The sequence below is a fragment of the Barbus barbus genome, assembly GCF_936440315.1.
Source record: "Barbus barbus genome assembly, chromosome: 18".
NCBI classification, from domain to species: domain Eukaryota; kingdom Metazoa; phylum Chordata; class Actinopteri; order Cypriniformes; family Cyprinidae; genus Barbus; species Barbus barbus.
The window spans coordinates 24114880-24138312 of NC_136746.1; the positions used below are offsets into that span (position 1 = coordinate 24114880).

At 36.8% G+C, this 23433-nt stretch overlaps 1 protein-coding gene across 4 annotated transcripts; it reads left to right on the top strand.

Moving 5' to 3' along the window:
- Window positions 1-259: 259 nt before the first annotated feature.
- LOC306884070 (FERM domain-containing protein 6-like) lies at window positions 260-23181 on the top strand. 4 transcript variants are annotated; one of them, XR_013785410.1, is made up of 15 exons: window positions 260-369; window positions 12141-12340; window positions 12570-12660; window positions 15181-15260; window positions 15549-15625; window positions 16130-16325; window positions 16627-16782; window positions 17566-17631; window positions 18623-18691; window positions 18888-19062; window positions 19906-20175; window positions 20554-20685; window positions 21515-21582; window positions 21661-22262; window positions 22485-23181. XR_013785410.1 is itself a non-coding variant. In XM_079439720.1 (14 exons), the coding sequence occupies exons 2-14, from the start codon at window positions 12263-12265 to the stop codon at window positions 21910-21912; spliced, it is 1710 nt and encodes a 569-aa protein (XP_079295846.1). In that variant the 5' UTR covers window positions 260-369; window positions 12141-12262; the 3' UTR covers window positions 21913-23179. The 4 variants fall into 4 exon arrangements, 2 of the variants coding, with proteins under 2 accessions (XP_079295846.1, XP_079295845.1); XR_013785411.1 differs by lacking the exon at window positions 260-369 and adding an exon at window positions 7721-7807; XM_079439720.1 differs by having other exon boundaries at window positions 21661-23179.
- The last annotated feature ends 252 nt before the right edge of the window (window positions 23182-23433 follow it).

Sequence of the window (23433 nt, forward strand, 5' to 3'; positions counted from 1 at the left end):
TCGGACCTGTTCCTCACTTTCTTCAGCCATTTTTACAACACTGTTAGTACTACTACTCAGGCCCGTCGCGACAAGGCAGGCAAACCAAGCTGGCCTGGGGCCCCAAGACAACGACTGGTTAAGAATAAAATGCAGCGACAAACTGTGTGAGCGCCCCATTGATAGTGAATGCAGTAAAGTGCAATGACACTGTTATCGGGATCCCCCTCAAGGGGGCCCCCCTCGCTGACAGCAGCCAGCCAACCACGCGATCTCTGCTGCCGGCAAAATACAAAACTTCCTCGGCAGTCATGAAGCGGAATTATGCTTCAGGAAGCCAAAAAAGAAAGAAGAGAAAGGAAGAGGAGGATAAGAAAAAACAAGACAGTGGTAAGTGATAAATTACACACATAAAATAGCTCTACTTGTCTTGTACAAATGGTGCAATTTTGCAGCAGGTAGGCTAGCAGAAATATGTTTATGTATGTTAGCTAAGCTACCTGACAGCAAATGCTGCTTGTAACGAACAGTTAGAGCAACTTTTTTTTTGAACGGACGGAATATGGTTACATACTGTAATATGTTTTTTAACGGGATAAGGAAGACGCAGATCTGTTCCAGAATCGCTGTTTATCATATTTAATGCCATGACATTGCTATAGCTTTGTAATAGGTTTTGATGAAAGTGGCATAGCATGCTATACTAACTATTCCACTGTGATAATCTATTTAGGAAAACCACACAATAAATTCTGTGCATCAAACATTAGCTTGGGATGTTTTTAAGCATTGGTAGTCGACTCACAGCACTACTAATAATTAGTAAACATTTAATTATAATTTCATTGTTTGTTAACAGTAAAAAGTTTATTTATATAGCACATTTCATACACAATGGCAATTCAAAGTGCTTTACATAGAAGAAATTAAAATAATAAAAAGAAATAAGAATAATTAAAACAGTTTAGAAAAATAAAATAAAATACAGTACAGTCGGACGAACAGCTGCACAGTGCTCATTCAGTAAATGCATAGCTAAAGACTAAAGATTAATTAACTGTCAATTTACCTTCTATTAATGATTGTTATTATTATAAAGTGTTACCATCTTTTCTTTCAGTATGTTGGATTTAGTTATTGTGCACTTTTTTAATGTATATTTGATTTTATGGTACAGTGGTGTTTTTTGCAAATGTTCAATTGTTGAAAATGTTCAAATTTTATGCACTTTATATGCAACAGCAGTATTTGCACTCTAAACATTTTTTTATTTATGCACAGTATATGCAACAGCAGTATTTGCACTGTAAACCTTTTTTATTTATATAAAGTGTGAGTGAATTTAAACTGTATGGCTATGCTGTGGTTCCTTTGCGTGCGTGCGTGCGTGCGGGGGGCCTCCATGTCCATTTTGCTTGGGGCCCCCAAATTCCTTCAAACGGCCCTGCTACTACTTGCTTTGCTCGCTAGTTTTATGACATTAACTGAAATAAGTGAAAAAAGAATGATGTTTACCAGTCATTCTTAAGAACCGTTACAAAACAGGGTGCAAAATTGAAAAAATTTAATCTTGTACTCAGACAAATTAAACTACATTTATGTGTCTCTCATGTAGGCCTACTAAGCTACAGAGTTACGGAGCTACAACCTCCCAAATTTTCTCTTTTTTTTTAACAAAATGTGCTTTACTCGTGTTCAGTGTTGAGGAAAGTTACTTTTAAAAGTAATGCATTACAATATTGCGTTACTCCCTAAAAAAGTAACTAATTACGTTACTTAGTTACTTTTTATGGAAAGTAATGCGTTACGTTACTTTTGCCTTACTTTTTAAATATGAGCAGGGCTTGTTTTTAATACAAGAAAGTTCTAATCATTGCAAATGTAAAAGCCCTTTCACACCAAAAAGTTTAATGAATAGACCTCAGGCTGAAGGAAGAGTAAATTCACGTCTGTGCAGTAGAACGCAGGAGAAGAAGGTTCAACACTCTTCAGCAATAAAAAAACAACAAAGTACAATTGTTAGTTTATCTAAAGTCATGTTTGCTGCTTAGTATGGTTGAACTGGATCATATTCTGATGCATATTCTTTTTGCATCATATTCTGAGTTTGCATTTCACTGTTTTAATTAATTCTGATGAATACTAAATAATTTTTTTGCGAGTGGGATGAATTAATGCACATTCACATTTAGTCTAGAACTACAGTAACAGAATGACAGTGCACTGTCAGTCAATAAATGGGAAAAAAGTAACTGGCGTTACTTTTTTGAAAAAGTAACTCAGATATTTTCTTGTGAATTAAAAAATAATGCGTTACTTTACTAGTTACTTGAAAAAAGTAATAAACTCGCGTTACTTGTAATGCGTTACCCCCAACACTGCTCGTGTTATATAATTTCTATATATAATATAATCTTCAACAGTATGTTTTTAACATTTCAAAACACATTCTCTTGTTAGCAGACATTACACTTTCAAGTGACCAACAATTCCACAACTATGAACATATCTGACAGTGGTGACGAAAACCTGAATTTGTAGTCTTTTTAACTATCAAATACATTGAATCAATCAATTACTGTATTAAAACATACAAACAGTAGTAGCCATTTTATTTATTTTCTGTTGATGGTTGTCAGGTGCGGGGGAAGGGGTGAAGAGTGAGCACTCAAATGCAGGGGAGAAAGAAAAGGCTTTTATTAATAATAAATATAAAAAACAAAAACTACCCCGTAGGGGAAAACAGACTGGCAGAACAGGACACCAGGCATACAACATACGATGAACTCGCAGGGGACTGCGAACACAAAGAGATTAAATAGAGATTAAATGAGGAGGGTAACAACGAAAACTCAGGTGGGGAAAATAAACCAATAATCAGGTAACAAGAGGGGTGGGGTTAAGACAATAGACATGAGAGCACATGGCACATAGAACCAAACAAGACAAGCCATGTGCTCACACAAAACAAAAACACAAGCACATGGCCAGCAAAGCAATATCACTAGCCATGTGCAAAACAGGACAGGAACATGCAGCTAATGAAGAGACTCACAAAACATGAAAGCACGCAGCCAATGAAAAACACAAGCAGCCGAAAAATGAGCTGCGTGCAACAACACAAGACAACGAACAAAACACAATGCACATGGAGCGCACAGCCCGAGCAAACTCGAGACCGCATGCTCCCACAGCAAGACCAAACCTGGAGCGCGAGTGTCGTCCCTGGGGCCACCTGGCATCCCTAATGAGGACACCAAAAACAAGACAGGAACATGACACAACACAAGACTAGCACAAACATGAGAACACAAGACAGAAAGGGGTCAACAAACGGAGAGAAAGAAGGGTGGGACGGAGGGAAGCCAAGCCAGAGCCAGTAGATCAGCCCAGGAAGTCTTTAGAAGGGTCCAGGGAGGGGCGGGAGGGTTGAGCCAAGGAGGCTCAGGCAGTTCGGGAGTCCTGGCTGAAGGCCAGGGTGGAGCTGGAGGGACGGACCAGGCGGGCTCTAGAGCTCCTGAAACCCCGGCAGGAGGCTAGGGCGGAGCTGGCAGCTTGGCATGCAGCAGGGGCAGGGCCCGCATCAAGGACAGAGCGGCGGGGCAAGGCGCTTGGGAGGAGCCAGCAAGGCATTCCTCAAGGGCGGAGCCAGCGTCAGAACAGGGAGCTTGTGTGGCGCCGGTGCATGGAGCTTGAGCGTCTCAGGGACGGTGTTCTGAAATATTCGGTGTCTGAGATTTTCGGTGACGCTGGGCGGAGCAAACACGAATATTCATGAGTTTCCTGTTTCGCGTTAAAGCGCTACTGAAAATATTGACTGTTTTCAGAATAAGAAATGCTTCGAAGTGTGAAGTTCAGCAGGTATTTAGGCTACTGTTAATGTTGGCACAATAGTTTGTAGATTGTGTCGTATGTTTAATTATTACAGCTATTAATTTGTTGATATGCCTGAGGATACACTCCAACTTACTGAGCCAACATACATTTTTGTTTATGTACCTAATTTATTTTAACAATCTTTAAAACTGTTAATAACTGATATAAATGTATCTTTGCTGTGTTGACAGTTTCAGTTGTGATCATTCTGGGGTGATTATTTTTGTTTGCTCAGTTGGTAGCTTATATAACATCAACACAGCTTTAGTAATAAATTCATGTTTTTGTAATATATTTAAATTATAATATAAACATTCTTAACACAGTGTTTCAATTGGTTAGAGACATGGTGTGATGATAAAAGATAAACTCTTTATGTGGCTATTTAGCATTTATGAATACAATAAAGACAGCAGGTTATTTTGGTGCTAGTTTTAATCGCAAATGTGTGTATAGAGAAGACGATATAACCTAAGCCTTTTCTACCCCCCCCCCCCCCATTTCTATTCTATTCTATTCTATTCTATTCTATTGACTGAATGGCTAGATGACAGAGACCAGTGATGCACAATTACATGTAATGATCAATTCTATATAAGACTCATTTATTAGATTTTGCACTGCTGTGTTGAAGATGGATGAGGCTAAATTCAAAGCACTGACAGACTTTAAAAGATTTGGAAAGATACCTCAGGGTCTTTCCAGACCAGACAAATTTAAGTGAGTGAAGTGACATTCAGCCAAGTATGGTGACACATACTCGGAATTCGTGCTCTGCATTTAACCCATCTAACGTGCACACACACAGCAGTGAACACACAAACACATGAAGCTTTGTATTACATTTACATTACATTTATTCATTTAGCTGAACACTTACACTTTTATCCAAAGCGACTTACAATTGCTATATATGTCAGAGGTCGCACGCCTCTGGAGCAACTAGGGGTTAAGTGTCTTGCTCAGGGACACATTGGTGTCTCACAGTGGATTCGAACCCGGGTCTCTCACACCAAAGGCATGTGTCTTATCCACTGTGCCATCACCACCCCATTTTTTATTATATAAAAAAAGAAGGTACTTTGGCAAAAGTGGTCAGCACGAAAAAAAGTGCCCAAGAAATTTTTGAAGAGCTCCACAGCAGCCCAATAGGTGCTCATTGTGGCATTCAAAAACCCTGGATGCCATAAACAAGTGCTTTTATTGGCCTGGTATGTCTGTGGACATAAAAAAAATGAGTGAGTTTAATATGTGAATCCTTCGTCATGTTTTCATTCATGATTCAAGATTCAAGATTTTTATTCGTCGCATACACAATTATAGAGAGTATAACCAGCAGTGAAATGTAAGTTTCATACATCTATTATTCCATCAAAACTGATTTGATTTTAGGTCAAACACTGTGCTGCTTGTCAAAAAAGACAAGTGCTTCTCTGAAGAACCCAACAGAATATGCCCCTATCGTGGTAATTCATGTTTTTATGAAAAACACAAGGAATATTTTTGTTACAGCTATTTTATATAGTAAACATGAATGTTTATTAGGTGACACAGCATTGGGATATTGTGGGGATGGATTTAGTGGGAAAGCTCACACCAACGAAAGAAGGCTACCAGTATACCTGTGTGATGGTAGATTACTTCACAAAGTGGTGTGAGGCTTTCCCACTGAAAACCAAAAGTGCAGAGGAGGTAACAGCCTGCATAGAAAAATTGTTCTACAAATTTGGTGCCCCTAAAAGACTCCTAACAGATCAAGGCACTGAAGGCCCCCCCCCCCCCCCCCCCCCCCCCCCCCCCATTATGTCTGGTCCACATACACATTTGCACATAAAACTTAACACCAAATCATTGAATGGCTTTAATGTATTCAGCATTATAACTTCATTTCTTTATAGTAGTAACTGTGCAAATTAATATGTGGTATGTTACTTTAGCTACTTAAATCATGTGAAATGATTTTCACTAAGTACTACAATCTGTTATTTACCAGCTGAGCAAGCAAAACTAAATTTTGTATTAGATCTTTATGCCACCTTAGATATTTGTTATCAAGTTATCAAACAAAACTTTAAAAGACCCTGGAAAGGGTTTATAACACATGTTAATGGCATATCCTAATGACAGGAAGGCAAATGAATTGCTGTAATCATGAAATCAAACATAACACATACAATATACAATATTGTGCTCATATGAACAAAACTTCAAAAGCTAAAAAAAAAAAAAAAAAAAAAAAAAAAAAAAGATCACTGTAGATCGCCACTGACACTGAAACATATTTACATAACGTCAAACTTTCTGTGCTGTGATGATTCTAGAGTGCGCTGATATTTTCAGTAGCGCTTTAACGCGCAACAGGAAACTCATGAATATTCATGTTTGCTCCGCCCAGCGTCACCGAAAATCTCAGACACCGAATATTTCAGAACACCGGCACACAGACAGAGGAGCGCACGGCCCGAGTGAACTCGAGACATCACGCTCCCACAGCAAGACCATACCTGGAGTGCGAGTGTCCGAGCCTCGACACGAAAACCAGAATTGAGCCTGAACAAGACAGGAGTGCCGGATCCGGACACCGCGCTCCAACATGAAACAGAGCGCGCGGCTCGAGCACACTCACCAGAAAACAAGACAAGACACTGTTGGATGCTAATGGAACCTGCTTCAGGAGAATAAAATGATCTAAATATTTCAAATAATTTCCTCAGAATTTGGAAGATGGTGTTGACATAGCATGGTTGTGACCAGGAAATATTAACATTAGGATTTAAAATATTCTAAAACTATTAAACTGAGAGTCATACATTCTATCTTTAATCCCTATAACATTAATATTAACCTGATAGCAGTTATAATTGCTGGACATGTTTTGTCCCATGTCTCAAGAATGACTGTTACAAATAAAATATAAAATATTTTCATTCATCCAACACAAATCTACAAACATGTTAGGGACATGACCAGCATCCCTACTAATTTATGTGACCTTGCATGATACAGATATTATTACTGTTTTAAAATTACAAGTTTCATAATTTCAAAGTTTCATCATTTATTTTATTAAATTATTATTTATTTATTTACTGTATTATGGTACAAGGTTTCATGATCTTTTATTTTTTTATGACTGTAGAAAGAATGTTTCAGGATCCTTGCCAGGTTGTAACTATAGTCATAAAATCGTATTATAGTCATAAAAATGTATTATTTTTATGAGGTTACAAAATCCTTGTTAGCGCTCATTCTTTTTTCTTTCTTTCTATAAGAATTATGAAAAGGTTTAATCGTCCTTGCAATTTTTTTTTTTATGAAATTGTTTGTTAGACAGTGATGGCTACATGTTCCCACAGTTTCACTGAATAAAAAGAATAATAGTCCGATGATCAACTACGTTTTTAGGTGAAAGCAGTTTTATTCATAGTACATATTTGGCCTGCATGACCAGTAAACAAGCTTGCAGTAAAACCTAGAGCAATTCATGCATTTTATCCTTTATACACTTTATACAAAACTTTACTGCATTCTTTCATCACCGCAACAAAATGCAACGCATACAGTTAGACCCATCTCACAAATTACACACACAGCCTGTTGTTGTATATCAGTTTAAAGGAGGGTCATACATATTTATCAATTTGTTTATATAGGTTTTTACCACGGACAGGCAGAGTTTTACAGTTTTCCCTCGCTATTTCAGTTTATTGCGCATGGATTCTTGACGCTGACAAATGTGCTACGTGTTATTTAAATTAGTAGTAATGTCTAAGTTGTTAGTGCGGTGTAATGAAACCTCCCCCCTCGCAGAAGTAACTTGGTTCAGTCCGATCCACAGCTCTGATTCTCTCATCAGTCAGGCATCAGTCAGTGAGCGCGAGCCTGTGTTTATGTGAGTTCTGCTACAGCATCAAACCTCAAAACAAACGTACCCTCGGGATTTTAATTAGCGGTAAGTGCATTTGTTTATATTTGAAAGTCTAATGCACGAGTAGTTTCATTCATATATTCTGGAGAGTTGTAGTTATAGTTCAGCAGGTGTACAGAATAATTGTCTACATTTATAAGACTATCTAAACAAATCACACTTTGGTTCCTTCATTCACATTGAGTCCTGTAATTTGTTTGTTTGTTGTTGTTGCTTTCCTTCTGCAATATTTTGTCAAGTGATTAATTAATTTATGGTTGTTTTTGCATGTTTTGCAATTCTGTTCTCTTCATAGTCATTAAAGTTGATTTGACCTCATACAAATAATACAGTTATTAAGCTCTGATAATTTTTGCATTTTAAGCATTTTTTTTTCTTTGTACAGTCGTTGCAGTTGAACTTGCCACCACACACTGTTGTTGACAATATAAAACTAATTCGGCACCTTTGGTTAACTTTTCATTAGCCATTAACAAAATTACGAGTGATATATCTATTCTAAATCTGGAAATTAGACTGATTTATGTGTTTTCATGAGTGATATTGAAACTTCTACAGTTACTTTCCCACCCATGAAGTTGCTCTGCAGGTTTCTTCATATAAATATTGAGATATGGTGTAGGAGGACACCAGTAAGGACAAGGAACTGGATTTAATGCACAAGACTACAAAATATGGATCATAGATAAAAAAAAAAGTAGCTGAATTGAACTTTGTGGCTGTGTGAACGGTACAGAAAGGAAAGCAGTTGTAATTTAATTGCAGATAGAACAGACTCACCCTCAGACAGGTCTAAACAGAGAGGTATGATGGTTCATGACAAGTGTTTTTTCACAGCCACAGGTGGGTGGAAAACCGGCTTTTGACTTGTTCTCAGATCTTAGTAGTTGGTAAAGCCTTGTGATTGGCATTGTGCAATAATTCAAGGTGCCGTCCTGTAGCAACCTCAGTTCGCTTGAAGTGGCTGCTTTATGCTTGGATGCACTATCATTGGCCTAATTTTTTTTCTTAACAAACAAGCTCATCATACCTGTAACCCCGAGGCTAATCTGAATCTGTTTTCACTGGAATTGTCCTATAATTGACACACACACAGTGGCATTTGCATGCCTTCAGAGGTGTTGGGATTGTGACATAGTAAGGAAATCTCCTTAAGCACATAGCCGTAGTCTGTTGGTGTGTTTGTGCTGAAGATTTGTTCTTGCTTCAAGGCTCTAGTGATCCTCCTTTATCTGTCCTTACAGAGTAAGTGGCTTTTCCAGTCTGAAGAATGCATGCTACAAGATTGATTTACAATTGTTGTTCTCAGAGAGGCGTGTGTGTTTTAGAGTGTTTAAATTGTTTTAGAGTGACACTTTTCAGCCAGACCAGCTAAATGTTAAAAACAAATTAATCAAATCAAAGTTAGAGAAAATTCTGTCTTCAATTATTCACCCAGTTGTTCCAAAACTGTTTATTTTTTCCCCATAGAAGCTACAATTAAGCTTCAATGCTAGGATGGAAAATGATGACAGAAGTTTAATTTTTGGCTGAACTGTTTCTTTAAGAGGTCTTGCACTTGCCCCTTAGATCTAGACTGGTCCAGAGCAGAGGTCTCCAGACGGGTCATATTTAATCTGATTAATTGATTTAAAGATAAACCCCCATAAATCCCACCCGGCAGAGAGTTGTACCACCTGAGGCTCTGTTGGGAGATGTGGTCACTGGCAAACCCTCTCTCTGACCTCACACACTTCCTCCTGGAACTGTTTGTGGAGGTGTTCAGGTCTCATTCACTTTCAGGTTGAACAAACAGGACTCCGGGTTTTAAGTCGGTTTGAAGTGTTAAACAGCCATTGAGTTTATTTCACTTCTTGTTGTTTATGAATTTCTTGACATCTCTCAAAATAAATTATGAGCAGTTTGACAATGTCTGGTGCCAGTTTAATGCTAATATGTATGATAGAGTTAGAATTTAATATAACTGAATTATAGCAAATGAGATGTAAATATATCAGGGCTCAAAAATAATGATGCCCAGATGATCATTCAAGGCCAGTGATGTTCTCTTACAACTGTTAACTGCTTGGGTTTTATGGCGTTCAGACTTATACAATTGGATTTGTTGGAAGTATTGGACATTGTTTTTCTGGTTTCTGATTTTAAAATGGCACCATGGTTAGCTGTTGGTTAGATTAGGCTTTTTCAAAAATGTGAGAAGAGTTGTGATAGTCTTGGAAGCATCAAACAAATTAAGCAATGTTTTGCACTGCATGCCATGAAGGGAGAAAGAATGCTTCTGTTAATTGATCAAAATGATCTCAAAACGACCAGACACTGACTGAATTATTGGGTTGGATGTTATATTGGCCTGTATACAGTTCTTGTCTGCTGTATTTTGCTTCATTACATCTTTAAAATGAAATCATTAGAGGTATGTAGTTCACTTAGTGTTTATTTCTGGTGTTGTTCCCAGTAAGTTATGATTCTTCTGTGGAGCACAAAAGGCAGAATGACAACTTTGGTCAACCTTCATTGATATTGTATGGAACAATATGCAATAAAAGGAAACGTGACTGTCATTAACTTGCTGCCTAACATCTCCTGTAGTGTTCCATAGAAGAAACTAAGTCAAACAGGTTTGTAACATCACAACAGGATCTTCTTTTTTGGGTGAACTCTACCTTCATCATCATATCTCAGTCTTCAACTAGCAGCTAGCAGCTTGATTCCCCTGAGGCTGTCGCAGTTTACAGTATAGTTTATGTCTCGATTCACAGGTGTGGACTGACATCACTGTGGCTCTGAAATACCTGAAGTTAAACACACCCCTGTAAACCCAGTGCGAGCAGGGTTTAAACAGCATAATTACAGCCAATAGCTAATTAATATAGAGAGATTTATGTAAACATTTAGAATACATATGGTTTTTGAACTTAATTTATTTTTCCATTTTTAGGTTCAGACTTTAAGAAAAGCATTACAGTTTGTAAGGGATTAAATCCACCACTTGTTAAATGTTAAAGGAATAGTTCACCCAAAACAGTTAACTCCCCCTCTGGCTATTCAAAATGAAGATATGTTTATTTCTTCATCTGAACAGATTCGGATAAATTTAGCATTGCATCATACTCACCAGTGGATCCTCTGCAGTGAAGAATGATTGCCATTAGAAAGAGAGACCAAACAGCTGATAAAAACATCACAATAATCCACACGACTCCAGTCCATCAATTAACTTCTTATGAAGTGTAAAGATGCATATTTGTAAGAAACAAATCCATTATTAGGACATTTTTAACTTTAAACCATTGCTTCTGAACAAAACTGTCAATATATTGTTCATTACAAACATGCAGCTTTACACTTCATAAGAAGTTAATTGATGGACTCGTGTGGATTAAGTCATATGGATTGATTGTGGATTACTGTGATGTTTTTATCAGCTGTTTGGACTCTCATTCTGACGGCACCCATTCACTTGGATACCATCTTGGATAGCCTGAGGGTGAGAGTAGGACACGTGTGTGAAAATCATTTTTGGTTAAAAGTAATGACAAAAATTGCATGCATTTTAAGTGTGACTTAAGTGTCCAAATACATTTTTGGGGTCACTGTACAGCAGAATGGGTGCAAAATGACAAATTATAGGGTTAGTTTTGTATCAGCGGGACAATTTTGAGGTATTTCAGTTCAGTGAAAACACATAGCAGGTGAAATGTGAGGAATGCAACTGCGGCCTGTGATGTTTTCACAGGTGAGCTTATCTACATTATAGCAAAAGTGAAGTTCCGCAAACACGATAAGATCGGCTAATAAAATTTACCACAAGATCTGCGAGACTCATTGTTTGGTCTTAATTTCATTATTACATAATTGCATGTTTATATAATCTGACTCAACTGGGCAGATTTTGCAATGTAATGAGCTTTTATTGCATGATTGAAGTGGGGGACAAGTTTGCATGAAATATGAGCGCAGGATAAAACCTCATATTCCATTACAGACATCATCAACAATTCTGGACAGTCTAGACATTTTAATTACCCCAGTGTTTCGTGTGTTTTAAAATATGAGAAAAGAACCTTAGCAGATATATCAGCATAGAACTCACATCTTCATTCTTCAATTATTATATTGTTAGTTTGCAAAGGCAACCGACACTGTTACAATGGCTCACGCTTAAGGTCATTTCATAAATTGTCTCGCCCATTTGTATTTTTGACATGAATGATATTTAATATCATAAAGTTTGTTGAGGAGAGGTATGCTATTACTTTTCAAGCATATGATTTCCACCTTGCAGATGATAAAATGGGCATAACATCCTATAGACTTACATTGAAGGAGAGTCTAGTTTGTTTGTGTTCTTTTGCAGATATTCAAAATGAAGGAGCCAATACCTGTTGGCAAAGCATCTTGAAGAAAAAGAGGCCAATGTGAGTGTGTGACTGTACGTGTGTGTATGCATGTGTGTATGTGGATGAGCTTTCATAGGCCATGTCTGTCCCCACCAAACAAGCGAGGACAGTATGCGTCCTCCTTCCCACCAAGGAGACATTGGACATCACAGTGGGGGTAGATATTCAGCTCTTGTAATATTTCATATTGTGATTTGCAGCAATGACAAATGACAAAAAAAAGCAATAACATGCTTAAGGCTGTACTTTATATTGTAATATACAGTATATAAAATGTGCAGATGTGTGTTTATTACTTGAATGGAAGCATTTAGAATCAGACTGCATTTTAAAATCATGTTTTTGTACCTGATTCATTGTCAAATCTGTTTTTCTTTTCCTCCAAGCTGAAAGCAACGGGTCAAGATGTGTTTCATCGTGTCTGTGAGCTTCTCGGGGTTAAAGAGCTGCACTACTTTGGATTAACTTTAGTCAAAAGTAAGAATTGATTCTTCCCGATTACAGTGTACACTTTTAAAGGTTGCAACAGGGGGATTTGCAGAATCTTTTTTGGTTCACCAGAGAATCTTTCAGTGAACAGTTCTTAAAAGAACCATTGTTTTCTTAGTGTAAAGAACATTATAATCATCTATAGAACCTTTACCACTATAAAAACCTTTTGTGTAATGGAAAGGTTCCATGAATATTGAAGGTTCTTCATGGAACCATATATGCTAAAGAACCTTTATTTTTGAGAGTGTATGTGAATCTCAATCGACGTGTTTTTCTATCTACTGTAAATGGAAATTGTAACCACATTTGAGTTGCTTTGTCTTTCACTGGAGACTTTCAAATGCAAATGCTTACAGCTCAAGGCCTTGGTTGTTTGCCAATTCAAGCAATGTGTGGACTGCACCCAAATGACATAATCTGCAAAGACACAAACTTGCTTTTATTCCCAGGGAAATATGAATTAAATCCATTTAAATCTAATGTGGCATCTAATATTTGTCTTTTGCCATTTCAATCAGACTCTCTCTATTAAGAAGAGTTTGTTCGCTCAGTCTTTTTTTGCTCTTCTTTTCAACCTCAAAAGCCTCATTCCAGCTTCTTCTTCACTTGAATACCTTTTTACGATTTTGTGTCACTCTGCTCTTGGACAAGAGCTTCTTTGTTTTTGTGTATTTGAGGGCTGGTGACCCCTGAGGCTTGGAATCGAGCTATATTAACTTTGTTAAGCCTGGAATTCACCATGATTCACCACTTCAGTGCAGAGAGAGCAATTGATATTGGCTGAGCGTTTAGCAGGGTCACAACCTTCTCGTCATGAACCTCAGATAAAGAGACAATGAGTCAGAAAGAGTTTGAGTCATTTAGTGAGGGAGGTAGTGATGCGAAGTTAGCAGTGATAAAGGATGGATAAACTGAACAGAATATGAACTTGCGTGTTAATAAAGTGTTCACATACATTTTTCTGTGCTTGTATAGATACTGAAACATACAATATAAACATTCCGACAGCATCTAAAACTTAATTTGAATTACTTTATTAAAAAAAAAATCATAATCATTCATCATTTATTACTGTATATGGGTAGTTGATGTATTAATGTGTCCTATGCTGTGACAGCAAACATGTAAAAAAAAAAAACTCTAACATTGAAGATAAACCTCTCTCATGCTATTTGTAACTCATGTTAATTGTGTTAAGATTTTTTTCCACATTTTTGCTATGTCACACCATAGGATACAGTCCAATTTTTATTTGTCAACTACCCATATATAAAACAGATGAAAATAATTTTTGCTGCTTAATATTTTTGTGTAAACTGTGATACACTACCATTCAGAAGTTGAGAGGGAAAAAAAACTTTTATCCAGCAAGAATACATTAAATTGATCAAAAGTAATCAAAACAATTATATTTCAAATAAACCCTGTTATTTTGAACTTTCTATTCATTAAAGAATCCTGAAAAAATGTATCATGGTTTCCACAAAAATATTAAGCAGCACAACTGTTTTCAACATTAATAATAAAAAAATGTTTCTGAATTCTGAACACAAGTGTGCACAAAAAGCAATGTTTTTTGAGCCGCAAATCAGCATATTAGAATGATTTCTTAAGGATCATGTAAAACTGTAAACTGGAGTAATGATGCTGAAAACTCAGTGGAATAAATTACATTATAAAATATATTAAAATTCAGTACACTTATTTCAAACTGCAGTAATATTTCAGAGACTTCTTTTAAAAACATAAAAAATCTTAATCATTCCAGACTTTTGACTAGTAGTGTATAAACATGAATGTCTTATGTTTGCATATTTTAAAAATAAGATTACTTAATTTTATTAATTGATTATTTTACAAAAATAAATAATCCTAACCCTAATAATAATGTTCTTTATATAAATTCAAAAAATAATTTGAAATAATGGTATTTGAAGTTTAGTGTAAAGTGTTATGATTTGCATTTCTGATGCTGACACTACATTGATATTGTAGATGTCCGTGTCTATTAAAACATATGATAATCTGTGTGTATCACTACTTTGTATACAACTACTAAAGAGGTCACATTGGCAAATGAAATAAACCACATGGACCACTTGTTTCTAAACACTTTTGAAAATAACATCTATTTATTGGTCTTAGTTAAATCTTCTTTCATTTTTCAATTGTGACATTTATTTAAACCATCTTAATTCCATTCTTGCACAAGCTCCTTTTTAGAAGTGTTTACACGATTTACTCAAAGCGCTAGAATTCTTTTGCAATCGCAGTCGCTCTGGCATGAGACTGCTATTTTTTATTGGGGTAAGTTTTGTCTGCGGTTGGGGTTGTTGCATACCGGGCCCTGCGTTCACCAATGGCTCAACGGGTCTTTTCATTCCAGCCGTCTCCCAAATTGAGGTCATTGTTGGGCAGATTTCATGCATGAATTCTTGATGCCATTGTTTGCATGCCGAAAGCATTTACGCTTGTTTCCTGTGTGTCCTTTCTTGGCTGTTATAGACAATGAGCACATCTTTCTGGACTTGGAAGAGAAACTTGCCAAGTACTTTCCCAAGGAGTGGAAACAGGACTCAGGGAAGGTGAGCATAACACGGTCCTGCATCATTATCAGAAGTACCATGGTGTTCTTTTACATATCTGTAAATACCATGGTTCATCAATGAGATAATCATAGAAATAAAAATAGTGTTGTGATTCTACTGATTCCATCACAGTATCACTGTACCATGTGCTCCGTGTTCCCTGTGGTCATCAGGGCGGTTACAGTATGCAGATAAACACTAGTAGGCCGGTCCGGATGTGGGAGTGACTTCATAATGAGGGGGTTGCCACAGTAACCTAGTCAAGCCTGTTCTTTCTCTCTGCAGGGGTCACAGAGGAGGTCAATCCCTCCCCTGCTCTGTCTGAAGGTCCAGTACTATGTGGAGAATGGCAGACTCATCTGGTAAGAAACAGACCAGAGATTCCCGAGCGTTTGAAGGGAGGAACCCTCTCCTTGGCCTCTTTCCTTCATTAGTTTTAATCCACCAGGGGGTGAGGCCAGTTTGAGTGGGCTTGTGATCTGGTTTTTATGTGGCCTGTCTTTGAAAGCTGTTTTTATTAGGAAGAATTTTCCTCCCTCATCTGGGTGTGGTGTAACTGAAAACAGCTTATAATGAAACTCATAGATTTTATTAAATGTGGGAAATGAATGGAGGATTTTGAAGATAAACTGAGTTGACCCAAAAATTAAAATTCTGTCATTAATTACTCATCCTCGACTTGAGGGTGAGTAATTAAAGACAGAATTTCATTTTTGGGTGTACTAAACATTTAATAAATAGAAAGTTCAAAAGAACAGGATTTATTATAAATAGAATTATAAATAGAACATAATTCTTAAGACATTTATATTTGATGTCTAGTTTATTCTCATGCTCTTTTTCTTACTCTTTTTCTGTGTTCTCAGTGAGCGTAAAGCAAGAAAACTGTACTACTATGATCTGCGGGAACGTGTCCTGCGCTCAGAATGCAGACAGCAGGAGGAAGTGTATTTCCAGCTGGCAGGATTCGCCCTACAGGCCGAACACTCTGACCACCCCTCAGAAAACCACAGTCAGGGACACGCTGTGTATTTCCAACCCAAAGAATACTTTCCACCCTGGGTAAATCTTCATTAGAGTGTAGAAAATACAATCACATGCATTTGCATTCAAGCAAGAGGTGCTTACTTTGTTTTTAATCATATAAAAATTTGGTTTAAATGGAAAAGTCCAGTATTTGTGGTATTTGGACGCTGGTATGCTATAGTCTATAGTATAATTTTTTGAAAAGCACCAAACCAGCAAATTCTTGTTGTGTTTTTACAGCAGGGGTTTGATTAAATTTTTTGTAACTCTAATAAAGCACAGTGAGAGCCCACACTCCTTTCATAATCACGCATGACCCGTGTCTGCTCTCTCATAGATAATTGCGAAGCGTGGCATTGACTACCTGCTGTGTCACGGGCCCAAGGTTCATAAAGAGCTGTGGGGGATGTCCTCGTGTGACGCTATTCTGCTCTTTATCAGAGAATCCTGCCGTCTGGAGGATGTCCCAGTCACCTTTTATCGCCTACAGAAGGTCAGAGGTCATGCATGGTTATCAGAATGCCTTGCTGTAGGTCAAGACATTCTCAGCTGTGGAATGTAGGGAGGTTTTGAAAATATATTTTCATCAAAGTAGAAGTTAAAGGTGAAGTAAAATCTGCATTACTACGGGCACCTGATGGAACTACAGTCTGCTTGATTGAGTAATATTACAACAGCAGCTCAACCAATGCTAGAATGATCTCTGAAGGATCATGTGACAGAAAATTTAAATAAATTGTAGTAGTATTTCTATTTGATTTGATCAAATAAATGCAACCTTGGTGAGCATAAGAGACTTCTTTAATAAATGGACACCAAAAAGACAAAGTCTTAAGGTCCTTGCACAGACAGTGAAAATTTTGATATGCGTTTTTTCATATTTGTCATCCTTTCCTATCAAAATGCATGCTACAGATGCGAAATCGCAGAAATTAAAACCTGATCCAAAATTTTTATGACGAATGAAACTTTCGGAGGCAGTGTGTAAACATGATTGACACAACATAAGGTCGTATTTATTTTTTAACGTGAAAATTTCAGACACGAATTTTCGAAGGAGTGTGCAATGACCTTTACTGACCCCAAACTATCAGTTTTGTACGTGCATGTACAATTATACTATATAAATATATAGATTCAAATAATTTTTATTGTGTAATAATATTTGTATAATTATTTTTTAAATATGTACAATATTATATCTGTCTGTCTGTCTGTCTATCTATCTAATCTCATTAAAAAAGTGTGTTACTAATCCTGTGTCTTTTCCCTGTAGGACAAGAAAGAAGAAAAAGGTTCAGCGCTCCTTGGACTCACTCTACGAGGAATGCAAGTGTATCAGGTGTGTTTGTGAATGCGTGAGGCATTTTTCTTGCCACTAATAACAGGGAAAAACACTTGTTGCACACCACCTGAAATCACCAGCCCTTATTGAAAATGATGGATATCTGGTTGCTTTTTGGTGCAAAGCACATGTGGCCAATGGCCTACTTCATTGTGCATCATTCTGTGATTCAGTGCAGTCCTGTGTTTTTTCCTTGAGCTGGTGCCAATCACAATGATAGAGCTCTCCAGATAGGCCTGACTGGAATGCATGTATTAGACGGTTCAGTTCATAAACAGGGATTTGGAGTGCATGCCTTTCCCCTGAGTCCTCTGATCTGCCCGTTAAAGCGTCTGGGGTTGGATTAAACTAAGGGCCCTGTGTCTAAGAGATCAAAGACTCAGTGTGGTGAGGCCCCGACCCCAACCTTAAATGGGCTCCCCTTCTGCTTTGAGAAAAAACAGGATTTCTATATTACTCCTTTCTCCCACTGCCAAATAAGCTTATATTACAAATGATCTAACAAATGATCTGTGGAAGTGGGTTATGTAGCAAGTAGGGTTAGGAGATCTAAATGTTAGTTCCATTTTCGAAAAACTACTTCTACTGAATAATTTGGATTGCAATGAACTGAGTTATTTGTAATAAAATAAATTATAAAATTCTATAAAAATGTTATGTATACTTAGTTTTTTCTTATGTAAATAGTCATATTTGTTATCTAATGCAATTACTATTGTAATATTAATATAAAAATTCTTATAAAAAAATCTAAATTCTCTATTTAAAAAAATAAAATAAAATTAATATTGTTTTTTAGAGTTTTATGAAATATAATTAGGACCAATTATTTGACTTTCTTAAAAGTAATAAAAGAATCAGTAATAGAATCTGGAACCTGAAGCATTTAGTGGAATCGGAATCTGAGCCATTTAATTTTCTAACAAATCCCATTCTTCTAACTTGACCCTTTTCATGTGACGGAAGCCTTGCTTTTTTTTATTTGCAGGAGGTGAACAATGTGCGTGATCTGCTGTATGACTTTCCCTGGTTTCACGTGGGACGGCTCACCTTTCTGGTAACATTTAATATTATTGCTTGTTACAATATTAGATCACACAAGACCTCACTGTTTCTCCCTCATTTCAAGTGATCTTTGGTTGATTTATCTGAACTCCTTGATGTGATTTGAATTGTGATGCTTGAACACCTGCTCTAACATTAAAAGTTACATTTTACAAATACAGAGGTTCTGTGTTCTGTTCTCTGCACAGGGGAAGAAGTTTGAGATCCAGCCGGATGGTTTGCCCTCAGCGAGGAAGCTGGTGTACTACACGGGTTCAGCTTTTCGTTCCCGACATCTTCTGCTGCATTTAAGTTCCTGTCACCGATTGTACCTCAGTTTGCAGCCTGCGCTCAAACACCTGCGGCAGCTGGAGGAGACAGAGGGTGTGTCCAATATTCATCTACAGGCCCTTCATGCTTGCTTTTGTAGTATGATTTTGTTTTTTGTTTTCTTCTCAGTGGAGTTGGCTTCATAAAATAGGCTTCATTTTCTTTAACACTAACCTCTATAGTGACAGTGTCAAGGAAATAGAGTATAAAAGAATAAACTGTTTTCTTTTTCTCTGAAACAATCATGATTGCAATATTGGAATAAAGCATTTTTTTATAATGGTGCTTTCTATTTTTGTATTGTGAAAAGCCCTATACAGATATACCTGAATTGAATGGAAACATAAGTTGACCAGATTTCTTAAATAGAAACTGGGGGCATTTCCTAGTTGAGTGGTCAAAATATCATTGATATCTCTCTTGTTGTTGCTTTTAAAGCTAAAAATGGGGACAATGCATTTTTTTATGTTTGTGTTTTGGGTTTCTATGAGATTATAATACTTAATTATGAAATATTTAATTAATACAATTCAGCAAACTGCGCAATGTAAAATAGTAAATGGTAACCCTTTCAAGGAGCAAACAGTTCAAAACAGTATTATAACAAAATTCAGACTTTGCAAAAACACATTACAAAATTAAAATAAATTAGATACACTAAGTAATTAATCTAATAAGTAATTACTACTTATTAGACACCAAAACCAGGACTGTCCACGGAAAACAGAGACATGGTCATCCCACTGAAAACTATAGTTTCGTTTTTTTTCCTTTTTATTGAAGTAAGACCTAAATATAAAGCATTTGTGAGAATCACCCTTATTAGTAAAACAATTATTCTGCCATGTCAGGCTGTTTTTGATGAAATAATATTTTTTTCTCCCTTTTCGGATTCAGAGAAGAAGAGGTACCGTGAATCGTACATCAGTGATGAGCTAGACCTGGATCAGCCGTGCAGCGAGGGCAGTCCTCGTCTGTCTCGACAATCCACCAGCAGCTCTGGCATTGAGGCGGACACCAGGCAAAACAGCGTCTCCGTAGAGATGGTTTCCATGGAGGAGAAGGAAAAGTCTTTTATCTCTGCTGTCAGTCACGGCTCCTCACACACCTCTGGCATCGACACGAGCAGCAAAGCTCGGACTGATGAAGATGAGTGGCAGGAGGAAGGTGAGGGTCAAACAACTTTAGTCATAATCAGTATTAAAAATTTATACAACTACATTTATAATCAACATTTCTCTAAACTCATCTGCCAACTGATTCACATTTCATTTGCTGGGCTTGAATACTTGTGCAGTTGTTTTGCAAATGTCACGCTCATCAATTTGACATGGTCTGCTAACAGATAGGCATTGCTGGGATGCCTTGCATATGTAGTGCTATTTAAGGTATTTAGTCTATTTGTTCAGCCAGCTTGACTTGCAAAATGTCACATTCGCAGTGACAGTGAAAGACAAAATCTTTTGTCACAACACGTTAGATTTACGACAAGGTTAAGCACAGATTAACCCATGATGGACTGTTTGTGATGAAATCTGAATGTAGATTTGCAGGATGTGGTGAAGGAGCCCGGGGAGGTCTCTGTGGACGACCCTGTGGATATCTTACGATTGGCTGAGCTGCTGGAGGGCGTGTCCGTCGACTGTCCCACCATCCAATCAGACACTGAATTTAAAGGTGATGATTTAGGACACTTTCAAACAATTCTAATCTGATACATCCAATCTGAAATCTGATCTACATTATTTGATCAGTTTCTAATTCATTTGTATCTAATTCTTTAATTTATTATTTTTCATTGTTGCAGAACATAAAAATAAAAAAAAAGTTTTAAAAGCAAGGTAAATGTGTAAATAATGGAGAAAGTGCATGCATACCACTATGGCAAGTGAGCGATTGGTGCAAGCTTATTATATATAAATATTTTATATGATCATGATTAAAATTATTATTATATTATGTATTTGTTATCAATGTTTTTGATCAAAAATACAGTAAAAACAGTAATGTGAAATATTATTACAATTCAAAATAACTGTTTTCTATTTTAATATATTTAAAAATGTAATTTATTCCTGTGATGGCAAAGCTTAATTTTCAGCAGCCGTTACTCCAGTCTTCAGTGTCACATGATTGTTGATTGCTAAAGAAATTAATTTATTTTTTTATTGAAACCAGGTGTGCTGCTTAATACGTTTTTCAGGATTTTTAAAATATTTAGTTTTTTTTCTTTTTGTTGTAAAAATGTAAGTTTTATTTGACACTCACTTTTGATCAATTTAATGCATATTTGCTCAATAAAAGTATTAATTACTTTCCTAAACGTTTAAACAGCAGTGTATAAATTGAATGTAAACAGATGGGACCAAAAATCAGTGTGTCAAAATATTGTATTAGGCCATAAAACAGAAATGCAATTTTTTTTGACAATTTTGAAATACAGTAAATCAATATTTGCCTGCAGACTTATAAATCTGATCCCGTTTACTGTAACGTCTGTTTCCAGGTCTACAAATGAGTTCAGTTACAGGCAACGATCAAGTGGCCCATTGTAATCCAGACAGCATGAAACAGGTTTGCCGTCTCTGTCTTCTCCAATCTTTCCCTTTTCATTCCTTCATCATGTCACTAATTGCTCATTACCCATTACAGGTTTCGAATCAGAAGTCTCGTAACCCAGCTGATCGCTACAGTCTGAGCCTGGATGACGTGCGACTATATTCCCCTCTTCTCCCTCTGGGAACAGCATCGGTTCCAGACACCTCCGTCAGCTACACGTTTGGGCTTCCTCATTCCCCAACCAGCCTGTGTCCAGACAGTACTTCATTCTGTGTCCAACGCTCCACGAACTGCCTATCTCTGGATCTGCTGGATGATAACCAGCCGCTGGAGCTTGTCCTTTAAGAAACTGAGAAGACCACAGCTTCCTGTTGTCTGACTCTGAAGCACTAATAGGACACATTTTCATCAGGAATTTTGTTAAAACTCAACCAACACTCAGATGTGTTTCTATGCTGTTCAACAGCAGGACAATATGAACAATTGTGGGTTGTTTTACAGATTACACAACATGTAGAACCTTCTACAGAATGTGTTAATGAATAATCTTAGAAGAGTCAGGCATTACTACGCTAAAACTGTGTCCTTGATAAAACCTTCTCTTCCAAGTAAATTCTAACCAGCTGTGACTACAATAAGCAACAAGAGGCCCCGCCCACAGTGAACTTTCATTGGTCCAAATCCTGTTCTGCATGGCTGAACTGTATATTAAACATCTAAACGAAACATTTTCACATTCTTTGTGGACCGACAAATTACCTGCTGGTTCACACCTAGTTAGGACATGGTGTAACATGTTATGCTATAAAGTTTGTTTATGGTAGGAAATGTTCGAACGAAAAAGTGTAATGTAATTCAGGAACATTCTCTGAATTACATTATGAATACAGACAGAATCTACCAGAAAATCCACTAAGAAGACAAAAACATGTCTTGTACTCATGCAATAAAATGCCACGCGTTCCTTTAAACAAAGACTTTTAACTTGGAGTTCCATTTAATGTTTGAGATCACAGTTTCATTACTAATGTCAACATATCAAATTATTCAGCCATGTACAATAGCTCAGTGGTTAACCATATCAATTATGATACAAGAATTCACGTTCACTGTCTTTGGAGTCATTTTTGGTCATGAAACACATTGAATATTCACAATACCTGTGATCGGACAATACTCTTGTTCCCAAGCATGTGTGAACCCGCTTAAACCTGCAGTCAGGATTGGAATAAGGTTAAAAGGTCAAACCAAAATATTCCATGTATGTATTTTTGTGAGATCTAACCACTGCTGTAATATAATATCACATAGTTCTTTACTATACAAGTAATGTTGAACTGTGATGAACTTTTAAATGAACAATAAGAACAAAGATTTGTTCGTTGTATACAGATCATGCTTGTTTTGTTCAGGATACATGGAGCTCTTTTGGTTTCAAGGTTGTGTGGCCCTCAGATGTTGTGTACATAATGGTGGGTGTCATTTCTTTATCTATGTATTGTAAACACACATGGTATTAAAAGTATGCCCATATATGTGTTCCTTTCAGTGAAAGGAAAAACCATAAGAATGAATAGTATGAATAAACATAGCTGGTGTTAAATTCAGTAGTACAATATGTGTATGTGTTTTTCATTACAAAGAAAACATAGATGAAGATGACAGAATTTTCATTTGTGGGTGAACTATCCCTTTAAGAACTGTTCCGTTCAGACAGTTCGCAATAATTCGAATCATTAATCGTCTCTTTCCAACACGGGAGGTGAAGGAGAGCAAGTGAGTTATATAACCGAGGATTTCTGAAAAGCAAAAACGTCAAAAAAATAAAACAGTATGTTTACAACTTTGTTTATTTAAACAGCATTT

Coding starts and splice junctions, on each gene's coding strand:
- LOC306884070 (XM_079439720.1), top strand. CDS start 12,263: ATGTCTGTCCCCACCAAACAAGCGAGGACAGTATGCGTCCTCCTTCCC. Junction 20,686..21,514: donor ATCAGACACTGAATTTAAAG/GTGATGATTTAG, acceptor GTCTGTTTCCAG/GTCTACAAATGAGTTCAGTT. Junction 21,583..21,660: donor ATCCAGACAGCATGAAACAG/GTTTGCCGTCTC, acceptor TACCCATTACAG/GTTTCGAATCAGAAGTCTCG.